The sequence below is a fragment of the Heptranchias perlo genome, chromosome 10 (assembly GCF_035084215.1).
Source record: "Heptranchias perlo isolate sHepPer1 chromosome 10, sHepPer1.hap1, whole genome shotgun sequence".
Taxonomy (NCBI): domain Eukaryota; kingdom Metazoa; phylum Chordata; class Chondrichthyes; order Hexanchiformes; family Hexanchidae; genus Heptranchias; species Heptranchias perlo.
In genome coordinates, this window is record NC_090334.1 from 11,965,956 (window position 1) to 11,991,905 (window position 25,950).

The 25,950-nt window shown below is 45.8% G+C and overlaps 1 protein-coding gene across 3 annotated transcripts in view; it reads right to left on the reverse strand.

Moving 5' to 3' along the window:
• Window positions 1-315: 315 nt before the first annotated feature.
• bahd1 (bromo adjacent homology domain containing 1) overlaps window positions 316-25,950 on the reverse strand; it is a 77,454-nt gene continuing 51,819 nt past the window's right edge. For all 3 annotated transcript variants that reach the window (XM_067991231.1, XM_067991230.1, XM_067991232.1), the window contains 4 exons: window positions 16,122-16,281; window positions 5,607-5,686; window positions 3,610-3,701; window positions 316-1,654 (listed from right to left, as the gene is read on the reverse strand). In XM_067991231.1, the coding sequence (XP_067847332.1) occupies window positions 1,468-1,654; window positions 3,610-3,701; window positions 5,607-5,686; window positions 16,122-16,281 (519 nt within the window). In that variant the 3' untranslated portion in view covers window positions 316-1,467. The remainder of the gene's footprint in view (window positions 1,655-3,609; window positions 3,702-5,606; window positions 5,687-16,121; window positions 16,282-25,950) is intronic.

Sequence of the window (25,950 nt, forward strand, 5' to 3'; positions counted from 1 at the left end):
AACCCGCAACCTCTACCACCTAGAAGGACAAGGGCAGCAGACACATGGGAACACCACCACCTGCACGTTCCCCTCCAAGTATCTCACCATCCTGACTTGGAAATATATCACCGTTCCTTCATCGTCGCTGGGTCAAAATCCTGGAACTCCCTTCCTAACAGCACTGTGGGAGAACCATCACCACACGGACCGTGGGGAGTCAAGGCAGCGGCTCACCACCACCTTCTCAAGGGTAATTAGTGATGGGCAATAAATGCTAGCCTTGCTAGCGACACCCATATCCCATGAATGAATAAAAAACATTACAACAGTGACTACACTTCAAAAAGTACTTCATTGGCTGCAAAACGCTTCAGGACGTCCTGAGATCGTGAAATGCGCTACATGAATTCAAGTGCTTTCCTTTCCAGGTTCTCCAACAACATGTCCGCTCAATAGCAATGCCGAGCTGATGTTTTGGTTGGCAAAATCTGTTCGCAGCGGGCGACGTCCATTTTAGATCCAAAATGACCGACGCTTGGCTTTTCTGGCAAGCCCCAATTGGAACCTGGAGCGGTGGTGCTGAATGATGGGAGAAATGGCAGCGAAGGTGAATCCCAATGGTGATGGTAGAGACCAACCGTAGACGTTTCTTTGTTTAAAAACCAAAACCGAGAAACTTATGGTTCCCCCGAGAAACAGCTTTAATTCTAAGTGGCCACCAGGCCTAACACTTCAAACATTAAACCTTTCAAGTGAAAACATCAGGACATCAGCAGAGAATGAACATTTTTTTTTAAAAACCACGGTCTCTTCAAACATAGCTATCAAACTTAAATCATATATTAATTTTTCTTCCTCAAAAGTCAATACATTTTTTCTGAAATTTAATTCCACAAGTAATTTTCTTTGAAATAATAATTAAAAAAAAAAGGGAAGAGAGGGACATAGAATTTGGAATGTCATCCCAATTCAGACGTAAACATTTAAGTGTTGGCATTCGATGTCTGCCAACGTGGAAATTGGGCAAAGGGGCATTTGAGAAATAAATCGGTTCGGAATATAAGTGCAATTTTTTTTTTTGTCGCTGCTTTACAATTTTTAAAAATCGTGAAATGAGTCAGCGATCGCTTGGGAGACGGGACCCGTCGTTAGTGGTGATGCAGGATGAGGATGAGAAAAGTGACTCGAGTGTTGCGATGACATCGACGAATTGGTTAGTGCAGAAACCAGCGTTGCTTTTCAGGAGCCAGTTTTTGGATCGGTCACTGTCCTTTGGTATCCAGTCAGCGTGATTGAACAGGTTTTAAAAATTCCTCTAATCTATGTACATAAGGCAAAGGCAAGAGAGTGTCTGTTGTCCACCAGGAAGCTTGTATGGAATTATACCTCCCAGTCAAAAATCAGTCAGCTTTTTTTGCGGGCTTTTTTTTTGTTGTGTTTGTTTTCTAAGCCTGAGTCCCCTTGAAATCCGGGAAGTGCTATAAACTATTGCGGGTTTTTCAGAGTTCGCCCATGGCGGAAGTCATACACGTGTCTGCAAATGAAGACCAGATCTGGGTCTGTGTTTTCCGGGACCTTGCGGTGGGAAGGAGTGGAGTAATCTTCGGAGGGAGGGACCACTGGTCTGTGATCAGGGCCCCCCTCCTCGCGCCACTTCACCAAGGCACAGAATCTGCAGAAGAGAACGGGGGAAAAACAAGAATGAGAACGGAGGCAGATGGGGTTATTTCCACCAGCACCCAATACCCGCAAACCCCCTCCCCCAAGTCCCTCACCAGAGCAGGCTCGTGTCTCACAGGGGTCCCTGACTGCCAGTGATACTTCTCAGTATTTCAACTGCTTCTTTCTCTGTCAGCAATGCCCATCCAATGTATCTCACTGGGGCTAGATTACTAAGAGGAGGAAGTTATGCTTCAGTTCCACAGAGCCTTGGTCAGACCCCATCTGGAGTACAGCGTTCAGTTTTGGGCACTGTGCCTCAGGGAGGATATATTGGCCTTGGAGGGGGTGCAGCACAGATTCACCAGAATGATACCAAGACACCTTATGAGGATAGGTTGCATAAAGTTGAGTTTAGAAGATTGAGGGGTGACCTAAACGAGATGTTTAAAATGTTAAAAGGATTCAATAGGATAGATGTGGAGAAACTATTTCCTCTGGTGGGGGAAATCAAGAACAAGGGGACATAATCTTAAAATTAGAGCTAGGCCGTTCAGGAGCAAAATCAGGAAGCACTTTTCCCACACAAAAGGGTAGTGGAAATCTGGAACTCTCTCCCCAAAAGGCTGTGGATGCTGGGAGTCAATTGGAGCTTTCAAGACTGAGAGCGATAGATTTTTGTTGGCTAAGGGTATCAAAGGATATGGAACCAAGGCCGGTAAATGGAGTTGAGGTACAGATCAGCCATGATCTAATTGAATGGCGGAGCAGGCTTGACTGGCTGAATGGCCTCCTCCAGTTCCTAATATAAAAGCGTAACTGAGAACAGATTGAAAAGAAAAATGACAGGAAACTGAAATGATGCCCACCTGACTACCTATCAGACTTCCATTACGGTTTGGATCCTATCTGCTCATCTCCCGAGCTTAGATTACTTGTCACCTTCCTGCTATTGATTCTGCACCTCCTTTCCCGTTCTCTCCGTGCCTTTCTCTTGTTCCATTCTGCTTTCTCCCATACGTCCCACTCCCTCTTTACCTCCACAGTCACATCTCACTCTCCATGCGCCATTGTCCTCTTCCATCCCTTCAAAGCCATGGCCCCGATATTAACGGGGAGGGTGCAGGGAAGCCTGTAATCGGGCGAAGAACCCAGCAACGCCGGGGCCACGGAGGCCCTTATGGCAGGGTCTCATTGGAATATTGCTGGGCCGCCTCCCACTGGCCAAACTGACAGGCGGGAATGGGGTCGGGTTGCCTGATCCTGATATTTTAACCCACCCCCCATTACTGTCGGGGTGGGGTTAAAATCGAGGCCCATGACTCTGATCTTTCGGAGTAACATGGACATCGGCCAGTGAGGGCATTCAAGGACAGCCTGTTGCCCATAGGTATAAATGAGCTGGTCCCAGTTCGAGCAATGATTCCATTAACCCTCGAAGTTGCTCTCAAAATAGTTCCTAGTCACAAAGTAGGTGGCCCATTGTACTTTTGTGGTTCTCTGAATACATAGAAGTTACAGCACAGAAACAGGCCATTCGGTCCAACAGTTCTGGCTGGTGTTTATGCTCCACACGAGCCTCCTCCCACACTTACTTTATCTCACCCTACCAACATATCAAAGGATCAGGGGTAGGCCGTTCAGCCCCTCGACCCTGTTACATCATTAAGTTAGATCATGGCTGATCTGTATCTCAACTCCATTTATCCCATTCCTTGCTCCCTTGTACTTATCCAGCTTTCCCTTAAATGCATCTGTGCCATTCACCTCAACCACTCCATGTGGTAGCGAGTCCCACATTCTCACCATTCTGTGTAAAAGAAGTTTCTCCTGAATTCCCTACTTGATTTATTAGTGACCCTCTTATATTTATGACCGCTAATTTTGGACACCATCACCAGCGGAAATATCTATGAAGGAGAGTCCCTTTCCCCATACCATGGAGCTAGAAAGCCTGGAGTCACTCACCTGCAGTATTCGGAGAAGGTCAGCACATAGCATTTCTCCTCAATGCAGGCCACACTGTTCTCATCCTGGTGCCGAGAAGCAAAGATCTCATTCTGAGAGAGAAGAGGAGACATATCTTATTAAAAAAAAAGAAATCTGAACAAAAAGCACCGGCATATTCAGCGCCATCAATACTCCAGTCCATTACTGCAGCACATCATGAATCCAAGGTATCGGTCAGCACGTTCAACCATGGTAGGAAGAATAAGGAGGCCACACACTGCTTGGATGATGAGACTCTAAATGGGGTAGAAGAGCAATGGGATCTCGGGGTACAGATACACAAATCACTAAAAAGTAGTGACGCAGGTTAATAAGGCCATAAAAAAGACAAACCAAGCACTGGGGTTCATTTCTAGAGGGACAGAATTGAAAAGCAGAGAAGTTATGTTAAACTTGTATCGAACCTTGGTTAGACCACGCTTGAAGTACTGTGAACAGTTCTGGTCTCCATATTATAAAAAGGATATAGAGGCACTGGAGAAGGTGCAAAAAAGATTCACAAGGATTATACCAGAACAGGGAGGAAAAGCTAAACAGGCCAAGGCTCTTTTCTCCAGAAAAGGAGGCTGAGGGGTGACCTAATAAAGGTCTTTAAAATTATGAAAGGGTTTGATGTTGTAGACGTAGAGAAGATGTTTCCACTTCTGGGGGGGAGACCAAAACTAGGGGTCATAAGTATAAGATAGTCACCAATAAATCCAATAGGGCATTCAGGAAAAACTTTTTTGCCCAGAGAGTGGTTAGAATGTGGAACTCACTACCACAAGGAGTAATTGAGGCAAATAGTATAGATACATTTAAGAGGAAACTAGATAAGCACATGAGGGAGAAAGGAATAGAAGGATATGCTGATAGGGTTAGATGAAGTAGGGAGGGAGGGAGGAGGCTCCTCGTTTGGATCATAAGAGCTGGCATAGACTAGTTGGGCCAAATGGCCTGTTTCTGTGCTGTAGACTTGATGTAACACTGTCACCTGAATCAAAATGAGCTGCTGCGGAATAACTAGTGCCACTCGTCATGTCCCATGGGTGGAAATGACAACATCTTTCCCTCCCAGCAAAGAGGGAGGGGCCAGTTCCCATTCTGTACTTCAAGTAAACTGATCTCATTTTATTTGCCCTGAAATGTGAGGGTTTTCTTGCAGTTACTAAAATCAGATACAGAACTCCTTACTGGTGATCCTGAGGTCCAAACATCTGTCGTGCTTTAAGTCGATTCCACACCCAGCTGTGTCCTGACTTGTGTGCGACCACTGTGACCCAAGGAATTTTCCCCTTCCCCCACCCCCACCCTTAGCTCCCAATACTGTTATTCTCCTTCAGATCACATCGTAAAACCTATAGGTGGAATGGAGCTGCGAGAGAGACAAACCGTATTGCTCAGTTTGGTCGCACTCTCAGCCCCCAATCAAAAGGTCGAGAGTCCAAGTTCCACTCCAAGACTACAGGAAGTGGTGCACCGATTCAGATTACCTGGAACTACTTTTAAGAAGTAGCAGGGTATTCACCGGTGCCCTCGAACAGCAGCACCAAAACTAGATCAATCCGTCTTTCCTTGCATTATCGTTTCTGGGTTCCTGCCTTCGCCCGTGACACTTTGTAATCAGATGTGAAGAATTTCAAGATGTGATAGAGGGCACTTTGTAAGTTCAAGTCTTCCTTGCGCATCACCCAACTCAGGTCAAACATACAAAGTCTTGCCTTCTACCTCACTGCGTTTCATTATACATTGAATATAGTCACAATAGAATGAAAAAAAAAGCACCATTACTCACACACTCACTCACTCACTCTCTGCTGGTGAGAGGCTAATACAGCAAGAGGCAGAGGGCAGGAAGAGATAGGAGCAGGGCAAGAGGCCAGTACAGGGCAGCAGAGGCACAGAGCAAGAGGCAGAGAAAGAGGATTTAGAACTGAACACCTACAGACTCTGTAGGGAAGGTTGCTGGTGCTCACCTCACAGTGAATGCTGGGGTTTCTGCCTCCCTGGATGTGCTCAGGCCTGTAGTACCAGTAAAGGCTCATCATGAGTTCCCCTACAGGAAGAAAGCAACACTTTAGTGAGGGTGGGCTCAGACAAAGACCCCCAATAACCACTCAAACTTGCACAATGCTCTTAGCAACTTCAGCTGCCCCCAGAGAATCACTGGGCTTCTCTGCAATTGGCTGGACTGGTCTGGCTGGGTACGGTAGTGTAGTGGTTATGTTTTTGGACTAGTGATCCAGGGGCCTGGACTAATAATCCAGGGAATGAGTGTTCAAATCCCACAGTGGCAGTTTGAGAATTTGAACTCTTAAAAAAAAAATGCTGGTATCAGTAAAAGTGACCATGAAGCTGTCTGATTGCCGTGAAAACCCAACTGGTTCACTAATGTCCTTCAGGGGAGGAAACCTGCCGTCCTTACCCGCTCTGGTCTGTATGTGACTCCAGTCCACACCAATGTGGTTGACTCTTAACCGCCCTCTGAAGTGGCAGGGCAAGCCCCTCAGTTGACCCACCACCACCTTCTCAGGGCAACTAGGGATAGGCAATAAATGTCGGCCTTGCCAGCGACACCCACACCCAAAGAATGAATTAAAAAACAAACAGGAAAACAAATGTAATGCATCTTAATTAGAAGTCACACTAATCAAGATAAAAGCGTCCAGTCACAATCACAATGGAAGAACTGACTAGCAGAATATTTAAAATCTTTAAGGTGTTTTGTTCACGCAGGGTCCTTTATAGCTATTCCATACAGCACTTATGCTCCAGTAACCTTTGCAGGAGAGACTAGCAATAGATTAGCACAATGTGAAGTCTACATGGCAGGGAGGGCAGGGGTCAGCCAGATGTTATCAGAGCCCATGACCACCTTTGGGGACAGGAGGAGGGAGAAACTAGCTGGAGTAACTGTTAACAGCCACCTTCAGCTCTACAAAGATCAAGCAGTCGAACACCATTTGGACGAAACTGTAAAAACACTTAAAATCTGCAATTTGTTTAACTCTGGCATTATTGTGAATTACTCCCCATTCCCGCTGCTTTAACCCGGGAGGTTAGTTTGCATTTCTGTGTCATCGATTTAAAGTACACAGCTTTTAAAAGAAAGCTCAGCTCTCTTCCTTGTTACATTCATGGCAATATTAGGCTCAGGGTTTTGAGGACAGTGTTTTCAGCATTCCGTTCAGTCTGCTCGTAGGAATTACTTTACTGTGCTTATGTAAACAGTAAAGCGTGGAGGACGTAGTTAGTAGAACTATCTGGCAACAGACAAACACTCAAAAATAGACGACAATCTTGAGAACAGAAATGGTTGAGGTGGGTTGCCTACAGAAGTAGTGAAGGAAGCAGGAAGTAGTCTGGGGCTGTCTCAGCACTCCTAATAACACCAGGCCAAAGACAGGCCTGACCTTACAAAGAGAAGTTATCCTTCTTTGAGCCATGGGGGAAGAGGATAATTTCGAAGAGGAGACTGTAGGAAGTCCTAAAAAAAAAACACTTTACTTGACAAAGATGCACCCTCCCAGGGCTCCCACTGCAGAGCTGGGCGCAGGAATCACCAGACATCCCCCAGATAGATTTATTCAGATCCATCCTTCTGCACAAACCAGGCTAAAGAACCAGCTATCGAGGGTAGCAAGGGAGTGTGACGATCAAGAAGGTCCATCTCTCTCAGCCCTGGGGCTGGAGGAAACACTCATGTGTGGTGCTTTCAACAGAATATACAGGAGGAGACTCCCAGCCACGCAGCTAGTCCACCTTCCTATTTAGACGTTGGATATGAAGGTTTACAGTGCTGCTACTCTATTCACCGCTCTGTCCTCTGTATTTTCAAACAAATCTGCTGCATCTTCTGCTCCCGGAAATTAGTAAACGTTTCAATATGATGCAGTGTGTCCTGCTCCCAGGAATCAGTCATTATGCCAATATACTGCAACAACTTGCATTTATATAGTGCCTATAATGTAGTTAGATGTCCCAAGGTGCTTCACAAGAGCGTAATCAGACATAAATTGACAGCCAAAAGGAGGAGACATTAGGACATGTGACCAAAGGCTTGGTCAAAGTAGAAGGTTTTAAAAAAGGGGTCTTAAAGAAGGAGAGCGCGTTAGAGAAGGAGAGAGGTTTAGCAAGGGGATTCCACAGCCAAGAGCCTAGATCACTGAAGGCACAGCCGCCAATGAAGGGAGTACAGGATGTACAAGAGTTTAGAGTTGGAGGAACGCAGAGATCTCGGAGGGTTGTAGAGCTGGAGGAGGTTACAGAGATTGGGAGGGGTGAGGCTATGGAGGGATTTGAACGTGAGGATGAGAATTTTTACAATTGACGCATTGGTGGATAGGGAGCCAATGTAGGTCAGCGAACAAAGGGATGCAATGGGTGAATGGGACTAGGTGCAAGTCAGGATATGGGCAACAGAGTTTTAGATGAGCTGAAGTTTCTGGAGGCCGGCCAGGAGAGCATTGGAATAGTCGAGTCTAGAGGCAACAAAACTATGGATGAGGGTTTCAGCAGCAGATGAGCTGAGGCAGGGGATGGGTGATGTTATGGAGGCGGAAGTAGGTGGTCTGTGTGATGGAGAGGATATGTGGTCAGAAAATCAGCTCAGGGTCAAATAGGACGCCAAGGTTGCGAACAGTCTGGTTCTACCTCAGACAGTGGACAGTAAGGGGGTGGAGTTGGTGGCTAGGGAAGAGAGTTTGTGGGGGTGGGGGGGGGGGGGGGACCAAAGACAACGGCTTTGGTCTTCCCAAGATTTAGTTAGAGGAAATTTCTGCTCATCCACTATTGAGCGTCGGACAAACAGCGTGACAAATCATAGGCAGTGGAGGGGTTGAAAGACGTGATGGTGAGGTAGAACTGGGTATCGTCAATGTACATGTAGAACCTGACGACGTGTCTTCGGATGATTTCACCAAGGAGCAGCACGTGGATGAGAAACAGGAATGGGTCAAGGATAGATCCTTGGGGCACTCGAGGTAACGGAGTGGAGGTGGGAAGAGAAAGTATTGTAAGATTGTCTGGCTACAACCGGATAGGTAACAACTCCCAGGAATCAGTCCCTGTGCTGAAATACTGCAATAGCTGTTTCATCATCTCTCAAATACAAGGCAGTCAGTTTCTATACCACTGCACAGGTTGCTATATTTCTTGAATTAGTACATCATGACTGCATCTATAATTCATGGCTTGTGTTGATCTCAGTTGGGTGTAACAGCTGGCAATCTAGAATCAGCCTGTGCCCCCAAGGCTGTGAAGGAGCTTCTAAAAAAAAAAAGCCAGCATTTCCGCTCTTGAAATGATCCATTGACCTCCGATGGAGAAATGTGCATATTGACATTAGGATGAGGCCAGAATCAGGCTCAGCTGTGACACCACGCCCCATGGTGAAATAGCCTCTGGATACTTAACCCTTTGAGAACTCTGCATTCCTCCAATTCTGACCTCTTGCGCATCCCCCAATCCCTTCGTCCCTCCATTGGCGACTGTGCCTTCAACCGCCTAGGTCCTAAGCTCTGGAATGACCTCCCTAAACCTCTCCCTGACCAAGCTTTTGGTCACCTGTCCGAATGTCGCCGCCTTTGGCTCGGTTTCAATCTTGTCTGATATCGTTCCTGTGAAGTGCCTTAGGCCTTTTTCCTACATTAAGAGAGCCATATAAATGCAAGTTGTTGCAGCTCACAGGCTTAAAGAATGGTCACTTGGGAAGATGCTGGAACCTGCTGACAACCAATGAACCAGACCCAGCAAGGGAGCCAATGCTTTCAGCTGAGGGGACGGAGGGAAAACTGCAATTCCATTAAAAAAATAAAACTGCATGTACAAAAAGGTAACGTACACTTTTCTCCCGATGAGAGCTTATGGAATCTGCCTGATACAGTAGCACTGCAGCACAGTAACATATCAACTTGTTGCACACTGGTGTTCTTACTTGAGGAACTGGGGAAATTTCAAAGAAGAGGTTAGGCTCTTTAGCCAGCCATGGGCTGTTTTGGAACAAGTTTTGACCACAGGGTAAGGGCACAGTGACATGCTGCCCATAGTGGAAAAGAAATCTTGCCAAGTTGGCACGGTGCGACTACCAAGAGGCCACACTTGCCTGTACCGCATGGACAGCAAGTCAGTCAACTATTAGCACCAGTGCTCCCATGACAGAGTGCTTATGCTAACACCGATCGCTAGAGGAGGCCCTTAGAAGAAGAGGCCCTTAGAAGAAGAGGGACTACACGTTCAAACCAGCAGCTTAGAGCCAAATTAACCAGAGCTGCACCAACAACAACTTGCATTTATATAGCGCCTTTACTGTAGTAAAACATCCCAAGGTGATTCTCAGGAGCGATTTTCAAACAAAATTTGACACCGAGTCGCTTAAGGAATTATTACAATGGCTGACCAAAAGCTTGGTTTTAAAGGAGCATCTTAAAAGGGATGGGTAGAAGCTTGGGAGAGGTTAGGAAGAGAATTCCAGAGCTTAGGGTCTAGACAACTGAAGGCTTGGCCGCTAATGGTGCGGTGAAGGAAATTGGGGATGCACAAGGAATGCAGAGTTCTTGAAGGGTTGTCGGGCTCGAGCAGATTACAGATAGGGAAGAGCGAGGCCATGGAGGAATTTGAACACAAGGATGAGAATTTTTAATTTGAGGTGTTGCTGGACAGGACGCCAATGTCGGTCAGCGAGCAGAGGTGATGGGTGAACGGGACTTGGTGTGCATTGGGATACGGACAGCAGAGCTTACTAGCGACTCATAACTCTGCTGGGCAGCAAATGTATTGGCGAAGCATCTAAACCGCACAGATCAAGGAGGTCCCAGGGTCAATCCCTAAACCGGCCTCAGTTCCCCTGATTTATTTTTGGAACGTGGGGTGGGTGGGCGGGCGGAGAAAAAGAGATGAAAGAGAATGAAAGGAGGGAAGGGAAATCTCCGTTAGTTGGAGTGACTACTGGGAATCCAAATGTGCCTAATTGCATTTTTGAAAATAGAAAATATATGAGTAATAGACACCTCTGTTGGGAGAGAGCAACTTTATACAATGATGGGGCCAGAAGTGATGTTGATTGGGGAGCCATTTATAAAGCTGAAGCCTATCTGATCAGCTCAAGACCGGTCAGTCCATGGTTAGTCCAATGAGGATAGTTACTTATTCACTCACCGAACAACCAACATTGTGTACTCAATGAAACCCATAAAAAAAAGTGTACTGATTTACACGATAACAAACACATGTTGAGACTTGGCCACGGCCTCTGCAATAAGATTAAGCAGAAATCTTTGAAGACGACAAATTAAACCAAATACACAGCTTTGTACAAGACATGTGTCTCCAAGCAAAGCTGTCATAGCATTGTAGTGTAGACACAGTCCACTGTTTTGTGACACACATTCATTTCATCGTTTGTGGCAGACATCCACTCCACTACTTGAAATCCATTCCATGGTTTGTGATACACATTCATTTCATCTTTTGTGGTAGACGTCCACTCCACTACTTGAAATCCACTCCACGTTTTATGACAGATGCATCTATTATTTGTAATCAGTCTATGGATTATGACAGTTACACTTATCACATTTGCTTCGTTTCTGCTGCACAACTTGTGCGAGACGCATGCATAAATTGTTAATCCAGTCCATGCAGTAGGCCAAACATATCCTTCAGCTTTAGGTCCATCTCATGTTTTGTCATAAACACATCCAATTAACTTCAGATGCACTTCTGTGATTGATGCCTTGAGCTTCCTTACTGACATATATTCAGGAGGGGGTGCAAGCGAGGAACACATGGCCAAGTAAGACGATGGAAAGAACAGCACGCACACAATATGTTGCGACACTATTGAACAGAAATACTTCCCTTGCCCTTCATTCACCAAAGAGACCAATCAGTCCAGCAAAGCAGACTTGTCTGATAACTCTCTAGAGACCAGGCGGTCTCCCAGTCTAACAAGTCATTTGGTACAAGACCCAAAACAAATCCATGCAGAGTAGGAACAAAACTCTGGAGCTTCGCAGGGTGCTTTCTCTTCCTTAAGAGCTGGGGCTCAGTGGGTAACACTCTCGTCTGAGTCAGCAGGTTGTGGGTTCAAGCCCCACTCCAGAGACTTGAGCACAAAATCTAGGCTGACGCCCCAGTGCAGTATTGAGGGAGTGCTGCATTGGGGTTAGGGTCAGAGGTGCCGTCTTTTGGATGAGACTTTAAACCGAGGCCCCATCTGCCCTTACGTGGATGTAAAAGATCCCATGGCAATATTCCAAGTAGAGCAGGGGAACATGCATTTATATAGAACCTTTCACGACCTCAGGACGTCCCAAAGCACTTTACACTTCAAAAGTGCTTTGTTGGCTGTAATCACTGTTGTAATGTAGGAAACGTGGCAGTCAATTTGCGCACAGCAAGGTCCCACAAACAGCAATATGATAATGGCCAGATAATGTTTTTCTTGGTGATGTTGGTTGAAGGATAAATATTGGCCAGGACACCGGGGAGAACTCCCCTGCTCCTCTTCGAAACACAGCTGTGGGATCTTTTATGTCCACTCGAGGGGGCAGACGGAGCCTCGGTTTAACGCCTCATCTGAAATGCGGCACCTCCAACAGTGCAGCTCTCCCTCAGTACTGGACTGGGAGTTTCAGCCTAGATTTTGTGTTCAAGAATCTGGAGTGGAACTTGGACCCACGACTTTCTGACTCCGAGGCGAGTGCTAACAACTGAGCCACGGCTGACACTACAGAGAACTGGATCGTCCCAGCAGCAAGTTCACTCGGCTGAACGCGACCTGCTTGTTGGGAGCCGACAGCACGAACATCCAACTGCACTAACATCTGACTAAACCTGACAAGTGTAATTAGCACTTGGTGCCTGATTCATATCCAAGGCACTAGGGGTGCATTGATCACCTGCTCCTCTCCAGAGGCAGGTTACACTGGCTCCAGATAGCTAAGCAGCAGAAAGGCCTCTATTGACATATTTATAATTGATACAGCCAGCCAGAAGCAGAATCCCATCTCGAATGATTGCTGGAAGATTTATAAAAAGTCTGGCAAAAAAAAATTGAAAGCAAGTGATCAAAAAAAATGGAAAAACTCTTTCCCCTGTTGGTTCAATCTGAAAATGTACTGTGTCAGTGGGGTACTGGGCCCCTCTACACCAGCAAGGTAATGTCAGGAAGTCAATCAGGGAGGGAAGTGCATGTGCATTTGGCCTGGGTGCCCGAGGGGTTGAAGTTTGTCATCCAAGTGTCTGACACACACATAAGCCCATAACCATCGAACCCGAGAATCATACAGTGTAGGAGGAGGCCATTCAGCCCATCGTGCCTATGCCAGCTCCGAGAGTTATCCAGTTAGTCCCACTCTATTTGCTCTTTCCCTAAAGTCCTGCAAATTTTTCCTTTTCATTGGATTTATCCAATTCCCCTTTGAAATTTTAAGAATTTTTGGAAACAAGTTACTGAGACATCCATATAGTCTCTTGACTTTGGATAGCAATATTGGGGGTTGCGGGGGTGGAGGGAGAGAGAAAGAGAAGAGGAAAAAAAAAAAGAGGGTGACAGGCCAGCCATCGTCACCTGCTTGACCACTAACCCCATGTTCCATGTCAGAAGTAGGGTGCACGTGGAGGTGAGGTAAGGTAAGGATAAGATCAGCTTGGACGTGAAGCCCCCCCCCTCCATGGTTGAAAAGCATGTTGACAGTCGAAGTCTAAGCTCACAGTGAGCAGTTTTCACAGAGAACAAAGTCAGAGTAAACATCTCTGGTGCTGCAGGAAAGACTGAACAGACTCTTTTCTCTAGGAAATAGAAGGCTGAGGCCTGGTGGGTGGTCTTCAAAATTATGAATGGGTTTGATAGGGTAGATGTAAAGGAGATGCTTCCACTTGTGGGGGAGGACAGAAGTAGGGGCCATAAATATAACGTAGTCACCAATAAATCCAATCAGGAATTCAGGAGAAGCTTCTTTACCCAGAACTCGCTGCCTCAACGAGTATTTGAGGCAAATAGCAGATGCCTTTATGGGGAAGCTAGGTAAACACACGAGGGAGGAAGGAATAGAAAGATATGCTGATAGGGTTAGATGAAGTAGGGTGGGAGGGAGTAGGCTCGTGTGGAGCATAAACCAGTTGGGCCGAATGGCCTCGTTTCTGTGCCATAAAGGCTGGGTCCAGCAGCTTCTCCACTGACTGGCTGGGTCCCGAGAGATGACTTGGGTGATTTACAAGGCCCTTGGTAACATTAAGCACTTGTTACCAATTGAACAACAGATATTAGCACTTAACATCACAAGTGCCAGTTGCGTGAAATATTTACGATTAAGCCTCAAACTATGGAAGCAATTGCAGATTTGTTCAGCTACTTGAGCGCAGCTCTGGGTGAAGCTAAACTAGAGTATCCGGGTACGTAATAATCCAGGGGGGAGATGGAGACTTTTCTTATAAAAAAACGCAGTGAGTTGTGATGATCTGGAATGATCTGCCTGAAATGGTGGTGGAAGCAGATTCAATAATAACTTTCAAAAGAGAATTAGATAAATACTTGAAAAGGAAAAATTTGCAGGGCTATGGGAAAAAAGCAGAGGGCGGGGGGGTGGTGGCTTTTTCAAAGAGCTGGCACAGACATAATGGGCCAAATGGCCTCCTTTTGTGCTGTATGTTTCTATGATAATGGTACAGCACATTGCCTTTATACTGGCCCAAGTCTACGCCGGATTGCAGGAGACTGGAATCACAATCCATTCCAGCCGTCTTGCACTACTCTACACTGTCTCAGTGTCAGGATTGTAAACCTGTGAGAAACTGGGAGCTGGATTTAAGTTGTGCAAATGCTGAGGTTGAGCCCACGATGACAGTCCCTTGGAATCGGACCTAAACAAGAGCAAAGGTAACTCACACGTCTTGAGCTTTCGGCAGCGGGAGCTGCTGGTGATGCAAATGAAAAATCTGGGGTAAGCGACGACTCTGCGGAGTAATGTGGCCCTTTGGGCAGTAACCTAAACTCACCAACACGCTCGATCCTGGCACTAAGAGCATGAAATGGGGGAGGTGCCATCTCCTCCCTGCTGGTCCATCACTGATTATCATCAATCACAGTGATATTTCAAAGGCCATCTGCCTCACACAACTCCCTTGACGTCTTATTACAAGTGCAATAACCCTCCCAAGCAATAAAAGTCACTTCACAGATCCCTGGCCACCACTAAACGACTGAAGTATTGGAGAAATAACGTCAATTATGGAGAGCACCTGACTTTCCCCTCACATTAGCAAAACAGAGGGCCGTTTCTTAGGATTGCAATAACTCAAGGGGTGGCCTCAAGAGAGGGAGACACGCACAAGAACTGGATGCATTTCCCCACCCCTCCCCCGCTCTGCAGCTTAAACATTTCAATACTGCTCCCATATCTGGGTTGGCTCTTCGGGAGCACTCCTGGACTGGTTACGTGACAAACGCCAAATGGTGCAAGGCTGCCCTGCGTAGGCAGTCGACCCACGCACCTGTCCAGGCACAAGAGGACAGCCCCCACAACTGGTCCAGGGCACCTGGAGAACCCCTGGGGTACGAGACTCCAAGTTCCCCATTAGGAGAACACCACCTCGCTCCTACACCGCAGCCCAAATGACAGTAGATCCCCACAGGCCTGGCCCCTTTAAGAACCAATTGGACGCCACTTTAAAACACTTCAAGATAGGCAGCAATCCATTTCCACTCCACATCAGTACCAACTGAAGGTATTTAGAAAGGGAAGGTATGCCGAGGGGAGAGGACATGTTGCTTAAAGGACCCAGCTCATCTTTTTTATAGTGAGAACACACACAATTATATATGCAAAAACATTTTCTTCCCAAATCTTTAAAAGGGTAATTTTCTTATCGCCAGTGAGACCCTCTTCCTCCACCTCATTTTATAAGCACTCTTTCTCCCTCCCCCTCCCCTTGCATTTCATAGGCTGGGTCTCTCTTCCTCCCCCCATTTTATAGGCTGGGACTCTCACCCTCATTTACTCCCCCCCCCCTCCCATTTTATAGGCTGGGTCTCTCTCCTTCCCCCTCCCCATTTCACGAGTTTGATTCTCCCTCCCCCCCCAATTTTATGGACTGGGTGCCTCTCCCTCCTCCCCCATTTTATAGGTTGGGTGTCTTACCCATCCCCTCCCTTCCGAACCTCCACCAGTGCGTCACGTGGGGATATCAAAGATGGGGAACTGATCTGTGTCTCAGAACAGTTCCTTTGTAAACAGGAGTTACTGTGGACTAGTCTGAAAACCAATCCAGAGCTGCATCACCCCAGAAGGTCCAGCTACTGGTCGAGCACCTCTCGTTGAAAGTGGATTACCCGACTGCACACGATATTGAAACACATCTATTTAGCCAACATTTGGAATAGTTAAATGCTACACGAATTCCAAAATCCTAATAGAAGCACATTGTCTTCTTGTAGGCTTTACACTGCATTGAATCAATTGGATGGCCAGGAGGCCACCCCAATCCTGTACCTGATGTTGGGTCCACCCAGAGTGCAGAAATCTTGGCAACATAAGGAATGGATTTCTTCCTGGGTCCTGACTTCAATAAAACTGTGTCCCGAACCTTGATCACTTCTCCATCCCTTTGAACAGCTGGATAGCACTTCCGAATCAAGAGCTCCACTTCACCCTGGAGAGGGGAAAGGGTTAGAGAAATAAGAAGAAAGCACAAACGAGAAAAGGCCATTGAGCCCATCAAGTCTTTTCCTTTCCTGAGCCATGCACAATCCTCATGAACTCTACAACCCATTAAATCTCCTGAGGAAAGACTTACTTCCACCTCCGTAACATCGCCCTTCTCTGCCCCAGCTCATCTGCTGCTGAAGCCCTCATCCACACCTTTGTTGCCTCTAGATGGCCTCCCACCCTCCATAAACTTGACCTCATTCAAAACTCTGCTGCCTGGATCCTAACTCACACCAAGTCCCATTCACCCATCACCCCTGTTCTCGCTGACCGACATTGGCTCCCGCTCAGGCAATGCCTTGATTTTAAAACTCTCATCCTTGTTTTCAAATCCCTCCCTATCTCTGTAACCTCCTCCAGCCCTACAACCCTCTGAGATCTCTGCGCTTCTCCAATTCTGGCCTCTTGTATACCCCCAATTTTCTTCACTCCGCCACCTTTGGTGGCCGTGCCTTCAGCTGTCTAGGCCCCAAGTTCTGGAATTCTCTCCCAGACCTCCCCGCCTCTCTCTCCTCCTTTAAGACGCTCCTTAAAACCTACCTCTTTGACCAAGCTTTTGACCACCTGTCCTAATGTGGCTCGGTGTCAAATTGTGTTTGCTAATCGCTCCTGTGAAGTACCTTAGGACATTTTGCTACATTAAAGGTGCTATATAAATGCAAATTATTGTTGTATTAAAGTGTCTTCCTTCCACATCCACCCCAAAACGTAATTTGAATCTCAGCTAATCTCAACTCAATGCCACATGAAAGCGTGGTCCCTTGTCTGGTGGGACGTAATTCTGCAGATCACAATGCTGATATCCTTGGAGATTATCTCAATAACCTTCAGGGCCAAGGAGAATTTTCTCTCCTTGAAATTTTCCCTCTGGCTGTGCAGCTGCCTCAGGAGATTCAACGAACGAGGCAGAGTATAGCATGCTACCAGTATCACTATATTATTGATATCATAGTGTCTTTCTCTTCCCCCCCCCCCCACCTCCCGAAAAGGCAGTGTGTGTGTAAGGTACAGTCCCACTCTAAAATACTTCATCCTACACAGTGTTAGCACGGTATGCCAAGTCTACCCTTGCCTCCAACAACAATTTGCATTCATATAGTGCCTTTAACGTAGTTAATCACCACCTTCACAGGAGCAATCAAACAAAATTTGACACCGAGCCACATAAGGAGATATTAGGACAGGTGACCAAAAGCTTGGTCAAAGAGGAAGGTTTTAAGGAGCATCTTAAAAGGAGGAGAGGTAGAGAGGTTTAGGGAGGGAATTCCAGAGGTCAGCGAGCACAGGGGTGATGGGTGAACAGGACTTGGTGCGAGTTAAGATATGGGCAGCAGGGCTCGCCACACAAAGTCCTCACAACCTAAATCACTATACAGCAATCGAAAGTGGAGACCATAAGCAACTTTCTCCCTCTGTAGCTCGGGGGGTGCTAGTGTCAATTGTAATACTATCGCCAGTCTAGCTGAGGTCAGCTAATACAACAGACTCTAAATTGAACCTAGCTCACATCACACCGGGCAGGGCCAATTACTAACCACCGAGGAAGCCTGACTACATACGGATTTACAGATGGGATGGAGTACAAGGCTGTAACTTCACCTTTAGACAACATTGTCGTCATGGATTATGGACCGCAAATATAATTTAGATTTAGCTTTGCGGTTCAGATATCTAAACCACTGATGTGTAATGGAAACACTAGCCAAACACCTGAATTAAACTACAGCCTCAATATTACCTACAACACACTGCATTAGAATTTTCGGTTTGGTCTGACTACAAACAGAAACACAGGGGAGAAGAGTTGAAAATAGTTAAATTGAAAAACTGAAGACTCACTGCTGAATAGGATTCACTAGGGAGTGCTACAAGGGATTAGTCTGAAATTCTGAATGGAATTAAATACAAGTGAAAGTAAAAAAAAAATTGGCACCGATTAGATGAAGACAGCCAGATTGCTGTGATTTTGGACCGTTTCCCAATTCCCAGCATATATCCATTTAGCAGTCCCTCTCCTTTAAGATTTACTCCTTCCTAACTTCGAAGAACATTGGGTGTTATGGATTTTTATGTATACAACTTTCAGAACAATTGATGGTCCCAATACTTTTATTGCAATTTCCAACAGTTATGCTGGACAATCAGGTGATGCCTTCCACAATTTTTCTTATGCTTTCCCCCATTCCTAAAGACACTTGACTCCTGTTCAGATACAGTTCCTCAGATGCCATTACTCCTCCCCAGGTAAAGTGGCCATTCTTCTTGTGGTGAATAGTAACCACCAGTGTTATCATTTCTCTTCTCCAGCAAAGAGAAGGCTGAGAGGTAACCCGATAGAGGCCTTTGTTATGAAAGGGTTTGATAGGGTAGACATAGAGAAAATGTGTCCACTTATGGGTGAGACCAAAACTAGGGGCCATAAATTAAGATAGTCTCTAATTAATCCAATAGGGATTTCAGGAAAAACTTCTTTACCCAGAGTGTGGTAAGAATGTGGAACTCACTACCACTTGGAGTGTTTGAGGCAAATAGCATAGATACATTTAAGGGGAAGGTAGATAAGTACATGAGGGAGAAAGTAATAGAAGGATATGATGATAGGGTGAGATGAGGGTGGAAGGAGATTCGTGTAGAGCATAATCACGGCATGCACTAGTTGGACTGAATGACCTGTTCCTGTGCTGTAAATTCTATGTAATTTGACCATCTCATCAGGGACAAGGCAGCAGAGTGCAATCTTAGTCTTACCCAACATCCACATACAAGGTACTTTCTAGTACAGGTCACTAGGATGCAGACCAGGAGCCCCCTTTCATTTTTCTCTTCCCTAACTGAGGGGTGCCAAGACCACATGCCTTGGTACCCCTGCCTGTATCAGCCAATTCATGACAAACCATGGTCTTCATGGCTTGGTTCCTGTTTGACTCAACTGGTAGCACCACCACCTCCAAGTCAGAAGATTGTGGCTTGAAGCTCCACTCCAGGAACTTGACTACATAACCTAAGTCAAACTCAGTACTGACAGAGTAATAGTGATGCATTCCTTCGCTGAGACGTCAAACCAAGGTCTTGTCTGCCTGTTAGGGGCAGACATTAAAGACTTCATGGCACAATTCAAAGAGCAGGGAGTTCTCTGGGTGTCCTGGTCAACATTTTGCCTTCAACCAATGCCACCTCAAGCGATTAACTGCCCAGTCGTCTCATTGCTGTTTTTGTGGAATCGTGTTTTATGCAAAATGGCTGTTGCACTTACCCACAGAAGTTACTTCACTTCAAATGGAGTTCCTTATACATGAAGTAACACATGACATTACCAAGACACAGTAAAGTGGGACATAATAGCAAGCTTATCTTTACTTCACCAGATAGATGAATTTACCAACTGTGCCATTGCAGGGAGCTTACAGTAATTTTGTGCCAAGATCTATTAATTTTCTTAAATCTCATTCAAGAGGTGGCTCAGTTGGTAGCACTTTCACCTCAGAGTCAGAAGGTCATGGGCTCAAGTCTCATTCCAGAGACTTTAGCACATAATCCAGGCTAACTCTGCAGTTCAGTACCGAGGGAGTGCTGCGTTGTCGGAGGTACCATCGTTCGGATGAGACGTTAAACTATCTGCCCTGTCAGGCGGACGTAAAAGATTCCATGGCACTACTGAGGAGATACTTCCGGTGTCCTGGCCAATATTTATCCCTCAATCAAGGTCATTAAAGCAGATTACTTGGTCATTTATCTCATTGCTAGTTGTGGGAGCTTGCTGTGCGCAAATTAGCAACCGTGTTTCCTACATTACTGTAAAGTACTTTGTAATGTCCTCAGGTAGTGAAAGGTGATATGTAAATGCAAGTTCGTTCTTTCTGCCATAGTTTCACTCATTTTGCAATGATTCTCAGGAACCTCGAAGTGATGAGGGTACAGTGGTGTAATGGCTATGTTATTGGACTTGTAATCCAGAGAACAAGAGTTCAAATCGCACTGTGGCAGTTTGAGAATTTGAATTCAGTTTTTAAAAATCTTGAAACAAGTTGGTATCAGAAAAAGTGACCATGAAAAGCTGTCGGATTGTCATAAAGACCCAACTGATTCACTAATGCCCTTTAAGGAAGGCAACCTGCCGTCCTCACCCAGTCTGACCTATATGTGACTCCAGTCCCACTCCAATGTGGTTGACTTTTAACTGCCCTCTGAAGTGACCTAGCAAGCCCCTCAGTTGTATCAAACCTCTACTGCAGTGGTTCAAGAAGGCAGCCCACAATCTCAGTGCAACAAGGGATAGGCATTAAATACCGGCCTTTCCAGAAACGCCCACATTCTGAGAATTAATTAAAAGAGATTTCATCATCAGATTCCCCAGGAATGGTGTAGAGACAGATTCCTGATCGGCACCTAATGGGCAGGATTTCCCAGTCACAACACAGTAGCATCTTAAGCCATTCCAAAAGTTCCTGCTTTGAAAGAGCCCTACAGGCACTAATTTAGTACCAGTTGAAAGATTTGAAACTACTGTGATGATAATTGCTGGCTATATATAGTACATGCAACATACAAGTTAGAACACTGAGCATCTAATAGGTACATATTTAGCATTAACATTTTAATTTATAGTTGAAAAAGGAGTGGCCGCTTTAATTTAGGTTTTATCTTTAACCTCAAGGTATCGCTGGAATGCTCATCCCATGCATTTTCTAGCAGCTTTATGGATCACAATTCAACAAGGGAGGGAGAAATAATTATGCTGCTACACTAAATGGTTAACGGACTGTAAAACAGCCTCCTGCAAACCTCAAAGTCAAAGAGCCACTTGAGCAGACGGGCAAAAGTGGTTCTCCACCAAAATATCCAGGGAGGCTCGTCATACAAAATTAAACTGGACAGTGCCTCTTTAATTGAGACATATTCACGTCTGAGTCACCGCGATTTCTCCCAATCGCCCCCACAGAACTATAAATCCCAAACGGTTTTGCATCTACGCAGTCATTCAAATATGACAAAAGGAATAAACTTGGTTTCATTTTAAAAAAAAATTGTTCTCAGAACATGGGCGTCACTAGCAAGGTCACATTTATTGCCCATTCCTAGTTGCCCTGAGAAGGTGGTGGTGAGCTGCCTTCTTGAACTGCTACAGTCCTTGTAGGGATGGTGCTCAGTAGGGAGTTCCATGATTTTGACCCAACGACGATGAAGGAATGGCAATAATTGTCCAAGTCAGGACGACGTGTGATTTGGAGGTGTTCCCACAACATTGCTGTGCTCATCTTTCTTGGTGAACAAGTGTCACCAACCGGGTACAAAACCTATGACAGGGTTTTAACTCAACGTGGCAATTTGAAACAAAAATAAATGACGCATAATATTTCAACGCTTGCAGTTAGTGCCCAATTCAGTAAATTAACAATTTAAGTAATTTCTGAATTCTTCTGAATCTCTAGCCACCGATTCCATCGCCCTGCCTAGCCACCGTATCAGGCTGAAACAGACCTCGGCACCATGTTTGACCAAGCTGAGCTTCCGACCCCATATCCTCATTCACTGAGACCGCCTACTTCCATCTCCGCAATATCACTCGTCTCCGCCGCGCCTCAGCTCATCTGCTGCTGAAATCCTCATCCATGTCTTTGTTGACACTAGGCTCTACTATTCCAATGTTCCCCTGGCCGGCCTCCCATCCTCCACTCTCCATAAACTCATCCAAAACTCTGCTGCCCGTATCCTAACTTGCACCAAGTCCCATCACCCCTCCACTCACTGACCTACCTGGTCTGGCAACACCTTGATTTTAAAATTCTCATCCTTGTTTTCAAATTCCTCCATGGCTTCGCCCCTCCCTATCTCTAACCACCTCCAGTGCTATAACCCTTCGAGATCTCTGCGCTCCTCTAAAGACTCATGCATCCTCCACTCTCTTCATTCCAGAATTGGCGGCCGTGCCTTCAGCTGTCTAGACCCAAAGCTCCGGAATTTCCTCTCTCTCCTCCTTTAAACCTACCACCTTGACCAAGTCACCTGCCCCAATATCTCCTTTTTTGGTTCAATGTCTGATGCCTTGGGGTGTTTTACTACATTAAAGACACTATATAAAAAGGTAAGTTGTTGAATTCAACCCATGCTGCTGACCAAACGCTCCAATTTGATACACACCAGCAATATCTTTAGTTTTTGAAGAAATGAATGAACTTGCATTTCTATAGCATCTTTCACGACCTCAAGATGCCTCAAGTGTTTTACAGCCAATGAAGTACTTTTGAAGTGTTGTAATGTAGGAAACGTGGCAGCCAATCTGAGCACAGCAAGGTCCCACAAACAGCAACATGATAAAGATCAGATGTTTTAGTGATGTTGGTTGAGGGATAAATATTGTCCAGGACACCAGGGAAAGCTCCCCTGCTCTTCTTCGAAATACCGCTGTGGGATCTTTTACGTCCACCTGAGGGGGCAGACGGGGCCTCGGTTTAACGTCTCACACGAAAAGACCCAACCTCCGAAAGTGGAGCACTGATGTAGCAGTAAAATAAAAGCCTTTACAGCAAAAAAAAATTCAGAAATGGTCTGTGAGCCACCTGTGGTATTTCCCATGTCTTATGGTTGGAATGTTCTTTGTTGTAACAACTTGCATTTATGTAGTGCCTTTAATGTAGTAAAACATCTCAAGACTCTTCACCGAAGCGTAATCAGACAAATTTTGGCAGCGAACCCCATAAGGAGGTAGTAGGACAGGCGACCAAAAGCTTAGTCAAAGAAGTAGGCTTTAAGGGGCATCTTAAAAAGGAGAGGGGCGGAGAGGTTTAGGGAGGGAATTTCAGAGCTTAGGGCCTCGGCAGCTGAAAGCACAGCCGCCAATGGTGGAGCGATTAAAATCGGGGATGCACAAGAGGCCAGAATTGGAGGAGCGCAGAGATCTTGGAGGGTTGTAGGGCTGGAGGAGGTTACAGATATCACTATTCAACCCTGCCAGCTGTTAGCAGGCTGCACATGTCATTAAGGCAATAGAATGGGTTGAATTAGAAGTAACAACAGCATTCAACAATATCAGACAACTGACTAACTTTGTATGCAGTGCTAGACAGCATCCTGCAAACACATTAACATGTGGGGTATACTTATTATAACCTGCACAGCACAAAATCAATTTTCTTTGTGTGTATCAACCACAATTTAAAGGGACTATTCAGCTTATTGATTTGGACAAAACTTTTGATGGAAATGTCTGCAGAAAGGGAGGGGCCACTTGCAGCACTATATATACTCAAGGAAGCTGAACATAGATGTACAATGATAATTTTAACCTCTCTATTCTGGTACCATCAGGAAAGGCTGAACAGGCTGGGGATCTCTTCTGTAGAAAAAAGGCTGAGGGGTGACCTAATAGAGGTCTTTAAAATTATGAAGGGGTTTGATAGGGTAGACAATAAATTGCATTTATATAGCGCCTTTAACTTGGTAAAAGGTCCCAAGGCACTTCACAGGAGCGATTATCAAACAAAATTTGACACCAAGCCACATAAGGAGATATTAGGACAGGTGTCCAAAATCTTAATCAAAGAGGTAGGTTATGAGGAGCGACTAAAAGGAGGAGAGAGAGGCAGAGAGGTTTAGAATTCCTGAGCTTAGGGCATAGGCAGCTGAAGGCACAGACGTCAATGGTGGAGCAATTAATGTCAGGGATGCGCAAGAGGCAAGAATTGGAGGAACACAGATCTCAGAGGGTTGTAGGGCTGGAGGAGGTTACAGAGATGGGGAGGGGAGAGGTATGGAGGGATATGAAAATAAGGTTGAGAATTTTAAAATTGAGGCATTCCCGGACTGGGACCCAATGTAGGTCAGCAAGCACAGGGGTGATGGAAGAATGGGACTTGGTGCAAGTTAGGATACGGGCAGCAGAGTTTTGGATGAGCTCAAGTTTATGGAAGGTGGAAGATGAGAGGCCGGCCAGGAGAGCATTGGAATAGTCGAATTTAGAGATAACAAAGGCATGAATGAGGGTTTCAGCAGCAGATGAGCGGAGGTGGGGCGGAGACGGGCGATGTTAGAGGTAGAAGTAGAGTAGGTATGTGGTCAGAAGCTCATTTCAGGGTCAAATAGGACGTCAAGGTTGCGAACGGTCTGGTTCAGCCTCAGACAGTGGCCAGGGAGAGGGATGGAGTCGGTGGCGGGGACCAAAGACAATGACTTCGGTCTTCCCAACATTTAGTTGGAGCAAATTTTTGCTCGGACAAGCAGTGTGACAAACGAGAGACTGGCGGTGAGGTAGAGCTGGACAGCGTCAGCGTATGTGTTTTCGGATGATGTCGCTGAAGGGCAGCATATAGATAAGAAACAGGAGGGGACCAAGGATAGATCCTTGTGGGACTCCAGAGGTAACGGTGCGGGAGCCGGAAGAGAAGCCATTGCAGGTGATTCTCTGGCTGTGACTGGGTAGATAAGAATGGAACCATGTGAGCGCAGTCCCACCAAGCTGGACGACAGAGGAGAGCCGTTGGAGGAGGATGGTGTGGTCAATCGTGTCAAAGGCTGAAGACAGGTTGAGAAGGATGAGGAGGGATAGTTTACCACAGTCACAGTCACATAGGATGTCATGTGTGACTTTGATAAGGGCCGTTTCAGTACTGTGGAAGGGGCGGAAACCTGATTGGAAGGATTCAAACATGGAGTTGCGGGAAGATGGGCACGGATTAGGGAGGTGACAAAACATTCAAGGACTTGAGAGGAAAGGGAGGTTGGAGATGGGGCAGCAGTTTGTAAGGACAGAAGGGTCAAAGGTGGGTTTTGAGGAGGGGAGTGATGACGGCAGATTTGAAGGGGAGAGGGACAGTACCTGAGGAGAGGGAACCGTTAAAAATATCAGCTAACATGGGGGCCAGGAAGGGAAGTTGGGTGGTAATAGGTTCGAGGGAGCAGGAGGTGGGTTTCATGGTCAAGATGAGCTCGGAAAGGACATGAGAGGAGATAGGAGAGAAACTAGAGAATGATGCGAGTTCAGTGTTAGGGTAGGGGTAGAGAAGATGTTTCTACTTGTGGGGGAGTCCAAAACTAGGAGTCAAAAATATAAGATAGTCACTAATAAAGTTAATAATTAGTTTTAGGGAATGAAGCTGGGCAGGTGGAAGGAGCATCAGTGGGAGAGCATTTTGGTGGTAGTGATCATAATTCAGTTAGAGTTAGCATAGTTATGGAAAAGGACAGAGATAGAACAGGAGTAAAAGTTCTAAATTGGGGAAAAGCCAATTTTACTAAGCTGAGAAGTGATTTAGCAAAAGTGGACTGGAAACAGCTGCATGAAGGTAAATCAATGTCAGAGCAGTGGGAGGCGTTCAAGGGGTTCAGAGTAAACATGTTCCCACAAAGAAAAAGGGTGGGCCCGCCAAATCTGAAGCCCCCTGGATGACAAGGGGCATACAGGGTAAGATAAGGCAAAAAAGGGAAGCTTATGTCAGACACCAAGAGCTCAATACTGCAGAAAGCCTAGGGGACAATAGAAAGTGCTGGAGTGAAATTAAAAAAGAAATTAGGAAAGCAAAGAGAGGGCATGAAAAAATACTGGCAAGTAAAATTAAGGAAAACCCAAAAATGTTTTATAAGTACATAAAGAGCAAGAGGATAACTAAGGAAAGAAAGG